General features: G+C 50.3%; 1 protein-coding gene across 2 annotated transcripts in view; it reads left to right on the forward strand.

Moving 5' to 3' along the window:
* Window positions 1-2360: 2360 nt before the first annotated feature.
* The window catches only part of CRK (CRK proto-oncogene, adaptor protein), a 32230-nt gene continuing 22253 nt past the window's right edge, over window positions 2361-12337 (forward strand). Inside the window, exons 1-2 of one of the 2 annotated variants that reach the window (XM_075561235.1) lie at window positions 2361-2747; window positions 10304-10669. In XM_075561235.1, the coding sequence (XP_075417350.1) occupies window positions 2507-2747; window positions 10304-10669 (607 nt within the window). In that variant the 5' untranslated portion in view covers window positions 2361-2506. Of the gene's footprint in view, window positions 2748-10303; window positions 10840-12337 lie in introns of both variants that reach the window. The other variant, XM_075561234.1, reaches the window with a different exon arrangement.

The following is a 12337-nucleotide window of genomic DNA, read 5'->3' on the forward strand; positions in this document are numbered from 1 at the left end:
CTCCCTTCAACCACTTTTCTGTTGTCCATCCCCCAGGGAGGAGGTTATATGTAGATCCTTGTAATCTCCCTTTTTCCCCCATCTTCAATCCACCCTCCCAGTATCCCACTCTCAGTTTTTCTTTTTTAAGTAAAGTGAATATAAGTCACCCACGAATTCACTTATATAGGACCTTGGAGTTGTGCAGTACAGAAAACCTGCCCAACTATGGCCACGTTAGGGGGCACAGAGCAGGCAGGCCCAGGGGCTGCTTCCCCTCCCCACTGGTCCTCCGCTAAAATGAGGAGGCCCAGGGAGGGGGGAGGGGCGGAGGCCTCCGGTGTCTTTTCTTCTTGAATTGGGCAGTTTCCTTTCTAAGCAAGAAATGTGTTCTCTTCATAGGACAAGCCTCAAAGCTTAAGAGGGAGCAAAAAAGTATGATATCGTAGAGAGTCCTTCGGCATGGAGGGGTGGGGAGAGACTCAGAAGAAAGAGGAGGCAGGAAACGGTTTGGTCTGGTCACCTCTTTCACAGATGACAGTTTTCACTGGGGCCACTCCTGTGTCCATATTCCTGCCCTCTGACTTCCCAGGAAGGATCCACTGGGGCTGGGTCTCTTCTAGCCAACTCAACCTCCTGCCTGTTTTCCAGCTCAGTTATGACTTCCTTTCCCTCATTTAAACTATTTCTTCAGTCACTCCTATGTGTCCTAGAGGTGGGGAGGCATGCCTGCACACTCCCATAAGCAGTCTCTGAGTCAGGTCCTGCCCAGAGGCAGGCCTTCTCCTTCCCTAAAGGCCAGAATTCAGCTGGGGTGGCTGCTTCTGTTGGCACATGGTGGTGACACAGTGTGACTAAGTCAGGGTCACAGTGAGTCACATACAGCAGGGAAGGTGTCACCCTCCCTATCACCCAGAAGGGGCCCGGGAGTGAATCTGGAAAGCAGAGTTACACATGGATGCCTCAGCCCATGGCTGTCAAGACAGAGGAGCTCTGGTGGGTTAGTGTTGGGCTTAGAACCACAAGGTCAGCGGTTCAAAACTACCATTTGCTCCAGGGGGAAAAGAAAGAGTTAGAGTCTTGGGAACCCCCGGGGCAGTTCTCCTTTATCCTGGAGGGTCGTTGTGAGTCGGAAGGGACTCAGTGGCAGTGACTTTGTTTTTTTGTTAGATCAAGGTAGAGTGACAGGTTGGTAGAGAAGGGGACACTTTTGAGTTTGAGGTTGCCTAAGGGACAGAAGGGCATTCCAGGGACACAGAGATGCAGGAGTCATTCAGATGAGACTGTTGCCCATCTTTGTGAAGCTAACTGAGGCTTCCAACTGGTTCATTCTGGTGACACCTGGTCCTAAGAACTGCCATTTCCACCCGTTAGACAGAATCAAAAGTTACAGTTTAACAGCACACCCAAGGGAGTCTCATAGATCTTTTTATCGGTAACAATTTTGTTAATCTGTAGAATCTGCTGTAACACATCTGGGGTGCAAACCCAAGGTCTCAACAGGGGGGTGCAAGTGGACTGAATTGGTTGGAAGCCCTGGAGCTAAATTGGAAGTTTCATCTCCGGAAGACTGGTTTACTCAGAGAAGCAATGGGCTCAGGCTGACATTTTTCAGAGGTCCCTCTTGGCAGCTGTGTGGAGTGTAATTTGGAGCAGCCAAAATGAAGACCAGCAAGTGTGGGGAACAGAGGTGAGACTATGCCGAGAGCAGTGGGCCCTGGAGCCATCCAAGGACTCAATTGTGGGTGGATCACTTGAAAACTTCAGCAGCCGGGACGCCAAGGTCGGCTTGGCAGAGATTCCTTTGCCTTCCAGGTTCTTGCCCGTTTGCCATTCGGCCAGCAGCGTGCCCTGCTCTACCGAGTGGATTAGGGAAACCCGCCCCGCGCTCCCCACCAACGTCCTTCACCCCCCGAAATTGTTTCCGGGCTCCTCCCCTGGCCCGTGAACTCGGTGGGTGTAGCACGACTCAGCGCCCATCACCTTTGCACCCACAAGGCGTGGGCGGTGCCAACAACTGTTTGCCGAATGAATCAATGAAAACAAAAACTTTGGCAAGAGGAGTCAGCAGAAAAGAGCCTCTCGTCTCGGGGAGGCTTGTCCTCAACTCTGTGTGGGCGTCGCTGCCTGCAAGCCCCGGGGCTCCCAGGAACGTGAACCTGACGCAGAGAAGAACCTAGTGGCCAACCAATAGCAAACCTGGGCGCACCGCTGGCCGAGGCCCCGCCCCATCTACCCAAGGCCCCGCCCCCTCGCCGCCCGCAGTCTGGGCCGCAGCCAGACGCCGACGCCCAAGAGGTCGCATGCGCACAAAGGGCCTTCCTTGCCCTTCTCCCAATGGCGGGCCGCGGGCCCCTTCCCGGCAGCCTCCCCGGGCTTGGAGCGCGTCATTTCCGGTGGGGAAGGCCCGCGGCCGCCGCCGCCATTTCGGGCGCTGCTGTGAGGCTGAGACCGGAGCCGGCCCGGGGAGCGGCGGGCGCCGAGGCAGGAGGGGCGCGCGCGGCGGCGGCCCAGCGCGGAGGCGGCCATGGCGGGCAACTTCGACTCGGAGGAGCGGAGTAGCTGGTACTGGGGGCGGCTGAGCCGGCAAGAGGCGGTGATGCTGTTGCAGGGCCAGCGGCACGGGGTGTTCCTGGTGCGGGACTCGAGCACCAGCCCCGGGGACTATGTGCTGAGCGTCTCCGAGAACTCGCGCGTCTCCCACTACATCATCAACAGCAGCGGCCCGCGGCCGCCGGTGCCGCCGTCGCCCGCCCAGCCCCCGCCCGGTGAGGGACACACGGGACGGGAGGCCCCGGGCGGGGTGGGGGCCGCGGAACCCTGCAGCCTGGCCGGCGGCGCCTCGCGAGCGCAGCCCCCGGGGGCGGCGGGCCGAGCGCCGGAGTGGCCGGGGCAAGGGGCAGCCTGCCGCCGGATGAGCGGGCGTGTGGGGGAGGAGGAGCGGCCGCCCGAGGCGTCTGGGTGTGACTTGGGAGGGCGGCCGCGGGGAAGGGGAACTGCTACGGCCCCAGGGTGGGGCCAGCGCCGAGGTCGGCTGCCAGGGCCGGGCCCGTCAACGTGGGGACAAAGAGCCGAGGGGCATGTTGGCACTGCGGGCGCATCCCTTGGCAGCAGCACCCGGAGTGAACTCGGTAATCCTACAAGTGGCATTAGGCTGGAAGCACTTCCTGTGGCGGTGGAGAGCCGGCTCCGGCCATCCTCCCCTGGTGGCCTTTGGTAGGAAGTCTCACTGGCCGGGAGGGATGGAGACACCCGCAGGAAACCGGTCAGCCTTTTTTCCTTTCTTGGGCATTTTCCCAAAATTCTTTTACCGTGCTCTACCCCCCGTGGAGGATGGAGGTGATGAGCTAAGAGCTCGGTGATAGAAGCAAGCGCCCTCCAAGACCAGCCCGGGACAAGTTGATGCTTGGCCGACTAGGTCCGAGAAAGCTTGGTGTGGCCCGAAGACTGTTCTCTGAAGGTCGGGCCTTCTGGCTCTCAAGGTGCTTAGAAGGGAAAAGATTATTCCCAAGACAAAGCAGAAGGAAACCCGTGGGAACAACCCTGTCCCTAAAAGTGCGTGGGTTTCCTTTTTCCTTGTTAATCTTGACTGCACTTGAGGGCCTTTCCTTGCTCAGTAAGTTGGGGTGACTCTGAGGGGGAAATTGGGGACCATTGGGTACGAGGAGGAGGTTGAATTCTCAGACCTTAAAGGAACTGCACGGATTTCCCTTACCAGCGACACTGAGAGGCAGCCCTCTGCTTCCTGATGTTACGGAGAATGTTCCGGAGAAGACTGCACTGCGGACTTGAGAGCTGTGGGGTCACAGTAATGAAGTTAACGGTGTCTGTAACAGGACCAAGAGGCTCAGTGGCTCCTCCCTGTCCCCAAGTGGAAGTCATTCCCTCCTGACCAGCCGAGACCGCATGCAGCCCTGGCTCATGAATTGCAGGAGTGCAATGTAGTGGTCACTCGGAGGGCGGCTAACTGTGAGGTCAGCAGTTGGAAATCAGCTGCTCTTCAGGAGAAAGAGGAGGCTTTCTACCCCTTAAGGAGTCGACTCTGTCCTAGAGAGTCGCTATGAGTCAGCATCGAATTGATAACGGGGAGTTTGCAGGCTTGCCCTTTGGGAGATCGCTCTAATTTAAACTGACCATGGCCAGAAATCAGAGGCAGGATTGGCAGTCTATTTGTTACTAATGCATAGCAAGGTGTGTCCTTTAAAAAAAAAAAAAGTATGGTGTTTCTAAATCCATCAATTACCCTAGGTTTTTCTCAGTCTGGTCAGTTTAACAGCATCACATGAGACGGGAAGTTGCTGTCATTCCACCATTTGCCCTAATCAAGGGGTTTTCTGGTTTCTAAAGTTTCGTGTCACCCGAATTTCAGCCGGTAGCAGACAGACCTGTTTGTTTGAAATTTTCTCTTCCATACCTTGGCGTGGTTTTAGTTCTTGATGCTTACCTTGCTAAGGAACTCCACCTTTTCAAAACAGATAAGAATTGAGCTCCTTGGCCCCGGAGAGGTGAGCATTGCCAGATTTTGTGGCTGTGGCGGGGAAAGCCATGGGCCTTGTGGTGAGGCGGCGTCTTTCCGCAGTGCGCTCCATTTTCTATGCAGGGTAATTGATTCAGTTGCTGGCTTTATAAAGATTACTTCATCGCAATTCTCTCCATCAAGCTTCTCCGTCTTTTGAAACCATGCAGAGGAATTTCTTGGATTTTTTAGAGAGGTGTATGCAAAACTAATGGCTAGCATTGATTGACTGCTTACTCGGTGCCAGGTACTTTGCTGAGTACATTCTGTGCATCATCTCATTTATCTTCTGTAACAGTCCACTGAGGTAAGTGCCGTTATCCCCGTGTATTAAAACAGTTCATTTTACAGACGAGGAAACTGAACATCAGCTAGCTAGTAACTTGTCAAAGATCACAGAGCTAGTAGGTAGCTGAGCCAGAATCCGAACCTGTGTATTCCGACCTAAGAGCTGCCGGTGTCGCATTGTGTTCCTTGCTCAAACCCGGCTGCCTTGTCCGCATTAGAGTTCCTGGTTCTGTTCAGAGACTCAAAAGAAGGGATGTGAAGCCAGGAACTAGGTTTAGCCAGTGCACATGTGCCCGGTACAGGATGCACTAGGTAAAGGCTTTTGAAAACCCTATTTGGCAAATGTAATATTGGAAAAGAACTTTCTGTTTAAGATCACCCAGTGTATGTTGTGCAGGTAATACATAGATAAAATTTGTTAGGACTTAGCTGTAATTTGTAGACACTAGAGATCAACTAGGCCAAGGAGTCTCAACCTTTTCTAGTGGACTGACTTTGACCTCAAGTCTCCACCTCTCAATAGGCTACGTACTTCCCTGTGGAATGGGAGTTAAGTGTGCCAAATGACGTGACGTGGCTGATGTGTAGTACATATTAGGTGTATCCTTAAGAACAAAGACCTCTGGGGTAGGCGAGAAGGGAAGCTCAGTGGAACCTGCTCTTGGCTTTGAGCAAGCACCAAGGCGTGCACTGTGCATTGTGTGGGTTGGTGAGACACACAGCTCAAAGGGTAAGGCCTGGGTGGAAGGTGGGTGCATTAAGAAATGTGAAAGGACCTAGGTGGGTCCAGGTTAGATAATTGGGTGGCACTTTTAACTGCTCAGCCCAAGGCCTGCCTCCCAGCTTATGCTGCCCTCGTTTTGGGAGTAGAGGCAGGGCTGGCCGCGGTTTGAAGTATCTCTTCAAGGTTACGCTGGCCCAGGCCACTTGTCTGGAGATAGTGGGACTGCTGCTTCCCTCCTGCTGCCTCTTTGCACCTTCCAATTTGCTTCCTTCCTTCCTCTCTGCCCCTCACAGATGTGGGCTGCTTGTCTTCCCTGCTCTGCCTGCTTTCTTTCCCTTGTCAAAGCCCCACGCCCTCCAGAAGAAGTGTCTCCTGGTCTAAGGGGGTTTCTTGATTGTAGGACTTCTCCAAGCCTGTGCTCATGTGAACGCAAACCTTGCGAGAGAGGCAGGCATAGGACAACAACTTCTCACACCTGCTGACAGCAGAACTTTAGATAAGCAACTTGGGCTTCCTTGGAATCTTCTCTGGGAGAATATGGTGGGCTTTGGATTCTGGAATAAGCGTTTTTAAAAGAATTGAGAAGTTTGACTGTTAACCTGTTAAGGTGAACTTGCTTTTCAGAGAGCACTGTAAATTGGCCAATCAGCTTGAGGGATTTTCCTGGATAGGCAATTGGCCCGGTTTTGCAGAATAATGGTGGAGGCATAGTTCATACCGCTGTAGAGGAGCTCACAGGACTTCTAAACAGAACCAGAATTCACCAGACCCCGCCTGTCTCCATCTCCAAAGTACGGTGCTGACAGCATTTTAGAAAGTTCTGTTTACTTAGGAGACCCTGTATCTTGATAACTCTTTCGGATACTTTCTCAGATGGAGCCCAGTAGCCTATGTATTGCACCAGGGTGGGATTTATATCAGGGCAACCTCTATAAAATGCCAAAGGCAGGGTGGGAGGAGGAGGAGTGGGGGTAACTGAGAGGGGAGATGAAGGGGAACTGCTTGAAATCTAGGGGAGGGTGATGGTGGGGCCACTGTCTGGCAGTACCCAGGCAGGCGTGAACCAATGTGGTCAGACCCCGTGGCACTTGCTCGGAGGGTTTACAGCCTTCAAGGAGTGCCTAGAATGCCCGACTGCTTGTAATGGTTTTGATTTTGAGTGCAGCACATGCTGGATTCAGCCCAGGTTCCGTGCATGGCGAGTCAGGTTTCCCACGGCCCGGAAAGCTAGCTGCATGAGGACCCTGTTGGGGGCTCTGTTCTCCTTCCTTTCCCACCCTCGGGTCTCCTGCCGTGGCTGCGTGTGGCTGCAGCAGAGGGACGAGGGAGGAGTGGGCACACACAGCTGTAGTGAGGCTGCGCTTAGCTGGGGCTCCTGTGTGTACACTCTGTTCCTTCTCTCCATCAGCTGAGCACGGCTGCAGGCATTTCTCGGGGATCGCCAGAGTACCATTAGAATGGGGGGGGATAAAGCATCTCCAGTTTCCTTTGGGATTGGTGAGTCAAAAAAGAACGAAAAAATTTATATCGGCCCCATTAACACTGGCATTTGAGCAAGAAATTCCTACAAATGTCCTACCTTTGTGCCAGATTCGCTGCCAATTTTTCTCTTCAGAATTATTCCCTTTTCTAAGGAACTTAATGCTCAGGAGTCTTATTTGTTCTTTCAAACCTTTCTCTGTCACAGCCTCCCCCCCCCCCTTAAAAAAAAACCCAAACAAACAAACCCCATTTCACTTGGGCTAGCAAGTACAGCAGTGACAGACGGTAACAAGTGGCCCGGAGTGGCTGGGACTTCCTTCAAGGGGCAGAGCTCCTTGGAAATGGTGAGGTGGGTGGTCAGAGCGTGCTCTTGCTCTGTGATGTGGGTGGTGGTGGTACACTGCTGTTGCTGCTCCTCTTTGTAAGAACACATCTCCAGCTGAAAATGAAAGCCAGAAGAGACCCCAGCCTGGGCCTCTTGCTCACCCACCAACCATGCTGTGCATGCCTGTGTGCCCCTTGACTGTTGTCAGCGTGCCCAAGCCAGCGCTGGGGCTGTTTGCCTGCTGATACCCTGTCTGCTGGCTGCTCCCACACCATGGTGCATAGACTAGCGATAGCACCTGCCCCCAGAGGGCGGGAGGGCTGGGTGCTAAGCCCGCGTGCAGCAGGTCGCTGGACCCCTGTGCTTTCAAGTTTGTCTGGAGATCTCCAGGTTTCCATGGAGTGCGCCTTGACCCTGCCCTCAGCAGAGTTGCTCTGCTTAAAGGCGCATCCTCAGTTCAGTGGTGCGGGGCAAGGTAGCAGGGCTTGTCAGTGCCGCCCAGATTTGAATAGAAACAGCAGCGCTCCAGGGTCCACTGCAGACCCCTCGCTGCACACCCCCCCCCCCATGGGACAGCAGGTCACTTTCCAGTGCACAATTAGCCCAGTGTCCTGGGGTGAGAGACAGACAGCCTTCCTGAGTTTGGACCATTACTTGTTTTAGCTTGTAGCGGTGAATTCCAGAGATGGCCTCTTTTGCGATACAAGAAAGATGTGCTTACTCATGTCAAGTGCAGCTGCCGTTCAAATGGTGTCTTTGCCTGTCATTATCAATGTAAGTGGAAAGAGAGGCATTCATCATTACTCTTGCTTGAGAACTTCCAAAATTGAACTTTCAAAAAACAACCCCCCAAAACAAAATTGAAATTGATCTTTTTTTTTTTTTACTCTCTGTCCAGTAATGATCTGAATTTTAAACATCCTGTTTCTGGTCATTCTGGGAAAATATTTTTTTTCTTTTAACATTGTACAAAAGTAGTCGTATTTTTGGGGTATGGCAGCTTAAAGTTTCCGTAGACCTCCTTTGCTCCATTCCTCACTGTGGCGCTCTGTCAGGGGAGGCAGTGCCGTTGCGTTAACAGAACAGGGAGAGCAGAGCGCGTGTTTCCTCACGAAGGACTGAACAAGTAGCTCTTCTAAAAGTACACGTGGTTGATCAAATGGAAAAGCATTAAGCAATCAAACCTCCTGTAGAAGAGGTGACGTTTTCTCCTTTTACTTGGGCAGCAGTTTAAGAAATGCCCTTTTGGCCAAATGACCTGGGAAATGGGAACTAAACCCCACGGTGGGAGCTTGCAGATGGAACGACTTTTGGGAGGGCAGTGCAGCTACATAAATAATCCTCGCTGTCTTATCCTTTGGTCCAGCAATTGTCCCTCCCCAGCAGTTTTAATTGGCATATAATTCATGAGTTCAGTCACATCAAGAAGAGATGCACAGTCATCACAGCCCGTGTTAGAACATTTTCTTCATTCTTGTCCTCATTAGCTCCCGTTTCCCTCTAACCCAGCAATTGTTTTTCAGAGTTTATCCTGAGAAAGTAAATAAAGATGTTTGTTTATACATGAAAACTCAGCATTGTTTGCAATAGTGCAAACTTGGGACTAGAGAGTAGAGGCGATCTTGAAAATATAAAGATACGGGGAAAGTTTTATAAAAGGTTTTGTTTTTATAATAGGAGAAAAGGATGTAAAATATCATATAATAACCCAGTTTAAAAAGACATTTATGTGTCTGTATTAAGGGTATAATCCCCAAATGCGAAGAGTGGTCCTATGTGTAGGGTTCATGGTAATAAAACATGCAGATGTCTTATTAGGAAAGCCGACATTTATTTTTGAGACCACTGAAGGTGGCTTGACATTTCGAACGTGTAGTGGAGTGTAAACTGAAGATTTGTATTTCTCATTAGATAGAATTAATAGGTTTAGTCTCCGGTCATATCATCCTGAAAGTGCCCGATCTCGTCTGATCTCAGAAGCTAAGCAGGGTCCAGCCTGGTTAGTACTTGGATGGGAGAATTGATAGGTTTATTACCCTTCATCTCTAGCATGTACATGTTGAAATATGCTGTGTTTAACATATCTATCATACTAATTTTAGTTATTCCTAATACAGCCTTTCTCTTGAACACTCAGATGCAGTATTTTAGCATTTCTTTATTCCAAGCATTTTTGTTTACCCTTTTTTGTGACCTGTTCCCTTCGAGAGAGAGCTGTCTGGTTTCCATGTTTTATTATAAGGAAGTCTTCAGCAATTGATGTTTAAGAGTAGTTAATGTCTTAGTTTCTTTTTTTAGTCTCCCTGGCTCTTCCTGAATTAAGCTTTTTTAGCTTAATTCACAGATTATAATTGGAACCAACAATCTTAGATAAAAGAGAGGCTTAAAATGTTTTTCTTTTCATCTCTCTCTTTTTGTGTGCAATGACTGCTTGTCTAGGGTAGCTGCCTCTTCCCGGAGCAGCCGCAGGGAGAGCTTGCTGCACAGTGTGAGGTTGAAAGGAGACCTCAGCATAGCCCTTGGGCCTTAGGACCCTCTAATGAGAGAGCGGCACGCACTGGAAGGGCATGTCCTGACGGGCCTGGGATACCACGCGGCCTTCTGTGGCTCCTCTCGGCGAGGGTGATGGGCATCTTCCTTCCCTGCCAAAAAACGTGACTGATGGAGAAAACTCAACCCCTCAAGTCAGTTCTGACTCATGTCGACCTTACGGGCAGGGTAGAGTTTCCGAGATGGTAACTCTTCAAATGAGTGGAAAGCCTCATCTTCCTCCCTTGGAGTAGCTTTGGATTTCAAACTGCTGGCTTCGCAGTCGGCAGCCCCATTTACAATCTCGGCGCCACCAGGTCTCCCTGATGGGAAGATAGGGCTTATTTTTCCCTAGACAGTTACTAAATATTGGCTAGAATTTGCATAGGAAATGTGTAAATCTGTCTGTCATCTCCACTAGAGGACATCTTTAATAATGCTCTGCTCTGTTTTTCTCCAGGGGTGAGCCCTTCCAGACTCCGGATAGGAGATCAAGAGTTTGATTCATTGCCTGCTCTACTGGAATTCTACAAAATACACTATTTGGACACTACAACGTTGATAGAACCAGTTTCCAGATCCAGGCAGGAGAGTGGAGTGATTCTCAGGCCAGAGGAGGCCGAGTATGTGCGAGCCCTCTTTGACTTTAATGGGAATGACGAAGAAGATCTTCCCTTTAAGAAAGGAGACATCCTGAGAATCCGGGATAAGCCTGAAGAGCAGTGGTGGAATGCCGAGGACAGGGAAGGCAAGAGGGGGATGATTCCCGTCCCTTACGTGGAGAAGTATAGACCTGCCTCCGCCTCGGTATCGGCTCTGATTGGAGGTAACCAGGAGGGTTCCCACCCACAGCCACTGGGTGGGCCGGAGCCCGGGCCCTATGCCCAGCCCAGCGTCAACACTCCGCTCCCTAACCTCCAGAATGGGCCCATTTATGCCAGGGTTATCCAGAAGCGAGTCCCTAATGCCTACGACAAGACAGCCTTGGCTTTGGAGGTACATAATGTGCAAAATGTAGAAAGAAGAGATCTGCAGGGTCTCCCTTTCAGCCCTCTTAGAGCTTTATAGGAATGCTGAATTCCAGCAGCAGCATTGTCTGGATGTTGTAGATGTTAAACTGATTTTGGCATTACATGTTGGGTTCTTTCTCTCTCTTTTTTTATACTTCCAAATATGAAAGTATTTTAGAATCCTCTAAAACTGTATAACTGAATGTTCTGCTTGATCTCCTACTAAGCATCCTTTGACTAATCACACTTGACGAATTCACAGGAATTAGCCGCAATACCTTTTCTCACTTGCATCCTAATCTGCTTCTATTTTTCGCTGTCTAAAAAAGGGTGGGGTCACACAAATTTGAGTGTCATAAGTGGTTTCTAGCAAATCATTTCAATGAAATGTTCTCACACAGAGACAGCGCTTGTTACTTCTGTGAGGGTGAGCCTCCTAGCCGGTGATGCTAAGAATTTGGGAGGAAACAGAGATGAGATCTGTACCCAAAAGAATTAATTCTGAGGAGCAAAAGGGGTAGCCTAGGGTTGTTTTTTTTTGTTGTTGTTGTTTAATGTTTTTTTTTTTACATGTTATTAGGGACTCATACAACTCTTATCACAATCCATGCATACATCAATTATATAAAGCACATCTGTACATGCTTTGCCCTAATCGTTTTCGAAGCATTTGCTCTCCACTTAAGCCCTTTGCATTAAGTCCTCTTTTTTCCCCTCCCTTCCCGCTCCCCGTTTAATGTATTTTACAGGCAAGAAGTCAATTCCTCCTGGGTAATTTATTTCACCTTTTATGGTTATTGGGGGCTCGTACAACTCTTAACCACAATCTATACCTGGATTGAATCAGGCGTGTTTGTACACAGGTTGCCTTCATTCTTTTCTAGACATTTCATTTCTATTGAGCCCTTGGTATCACCCTCCCCCCCCCCAATAGTTACCCTTGTAGCACATCTTCTGGCTAACTGTTACATTGTTTATTTGCCTCTTTCCTTCTATTCTTGCTTGCCTTGAGTTATTTAGAGCTCATGGTGAAATCTAGAGCAGAACCAGCACGTCACCCCTCACCCCATCCTTCAGAGCCAACTGAGGGGCGACTTAGAAGTGAGCAAGTGGCTTACTTTCATGAGCACAGACACAGGCTGTGTGAGCATGGATGATCAGAGAAAGAACACACATGTCTTGTTTTCCTGGGTCGTGTTCACACAGTGAGGAATGGGAGCTTCCCTCTGAGTGGGTGTAGTAGAGGGAGCTAGGATTTATCTGAACCATTCTGCAGTATGACTGGATCCGATTGTTCCTCTAGGGTCTGATGAGTGGGTGTAAAGGAGGGCTAGTTGGCTCTTAGTCGGTTTGACTGCAGAATGTCTGTTTTTAGAGATCATTTTGGATTTAGCATGTCCCTACTCAGATGGATGAATCAGCTGTGTCTTGTCTAGGTCATACCCGCTTATAGCCCCCAGAAGTTTCTAGCCTCGGGTTTTCAT

This window comes from Tenrec ecaudatus, chromosome 10 (genome assembly GCF_050624435.1).
Source record: "Tenrec ecaudatus isolate mTenEca1 chromosome 10, mTenEca1.hap1, whole genome shotgun sequence".
NCBI lineage: Eukaryota > Metazoa > Chordata > Mammalia > Afrosoricida > Tenrecidae > Tenrec > Tenrec ecaudatus.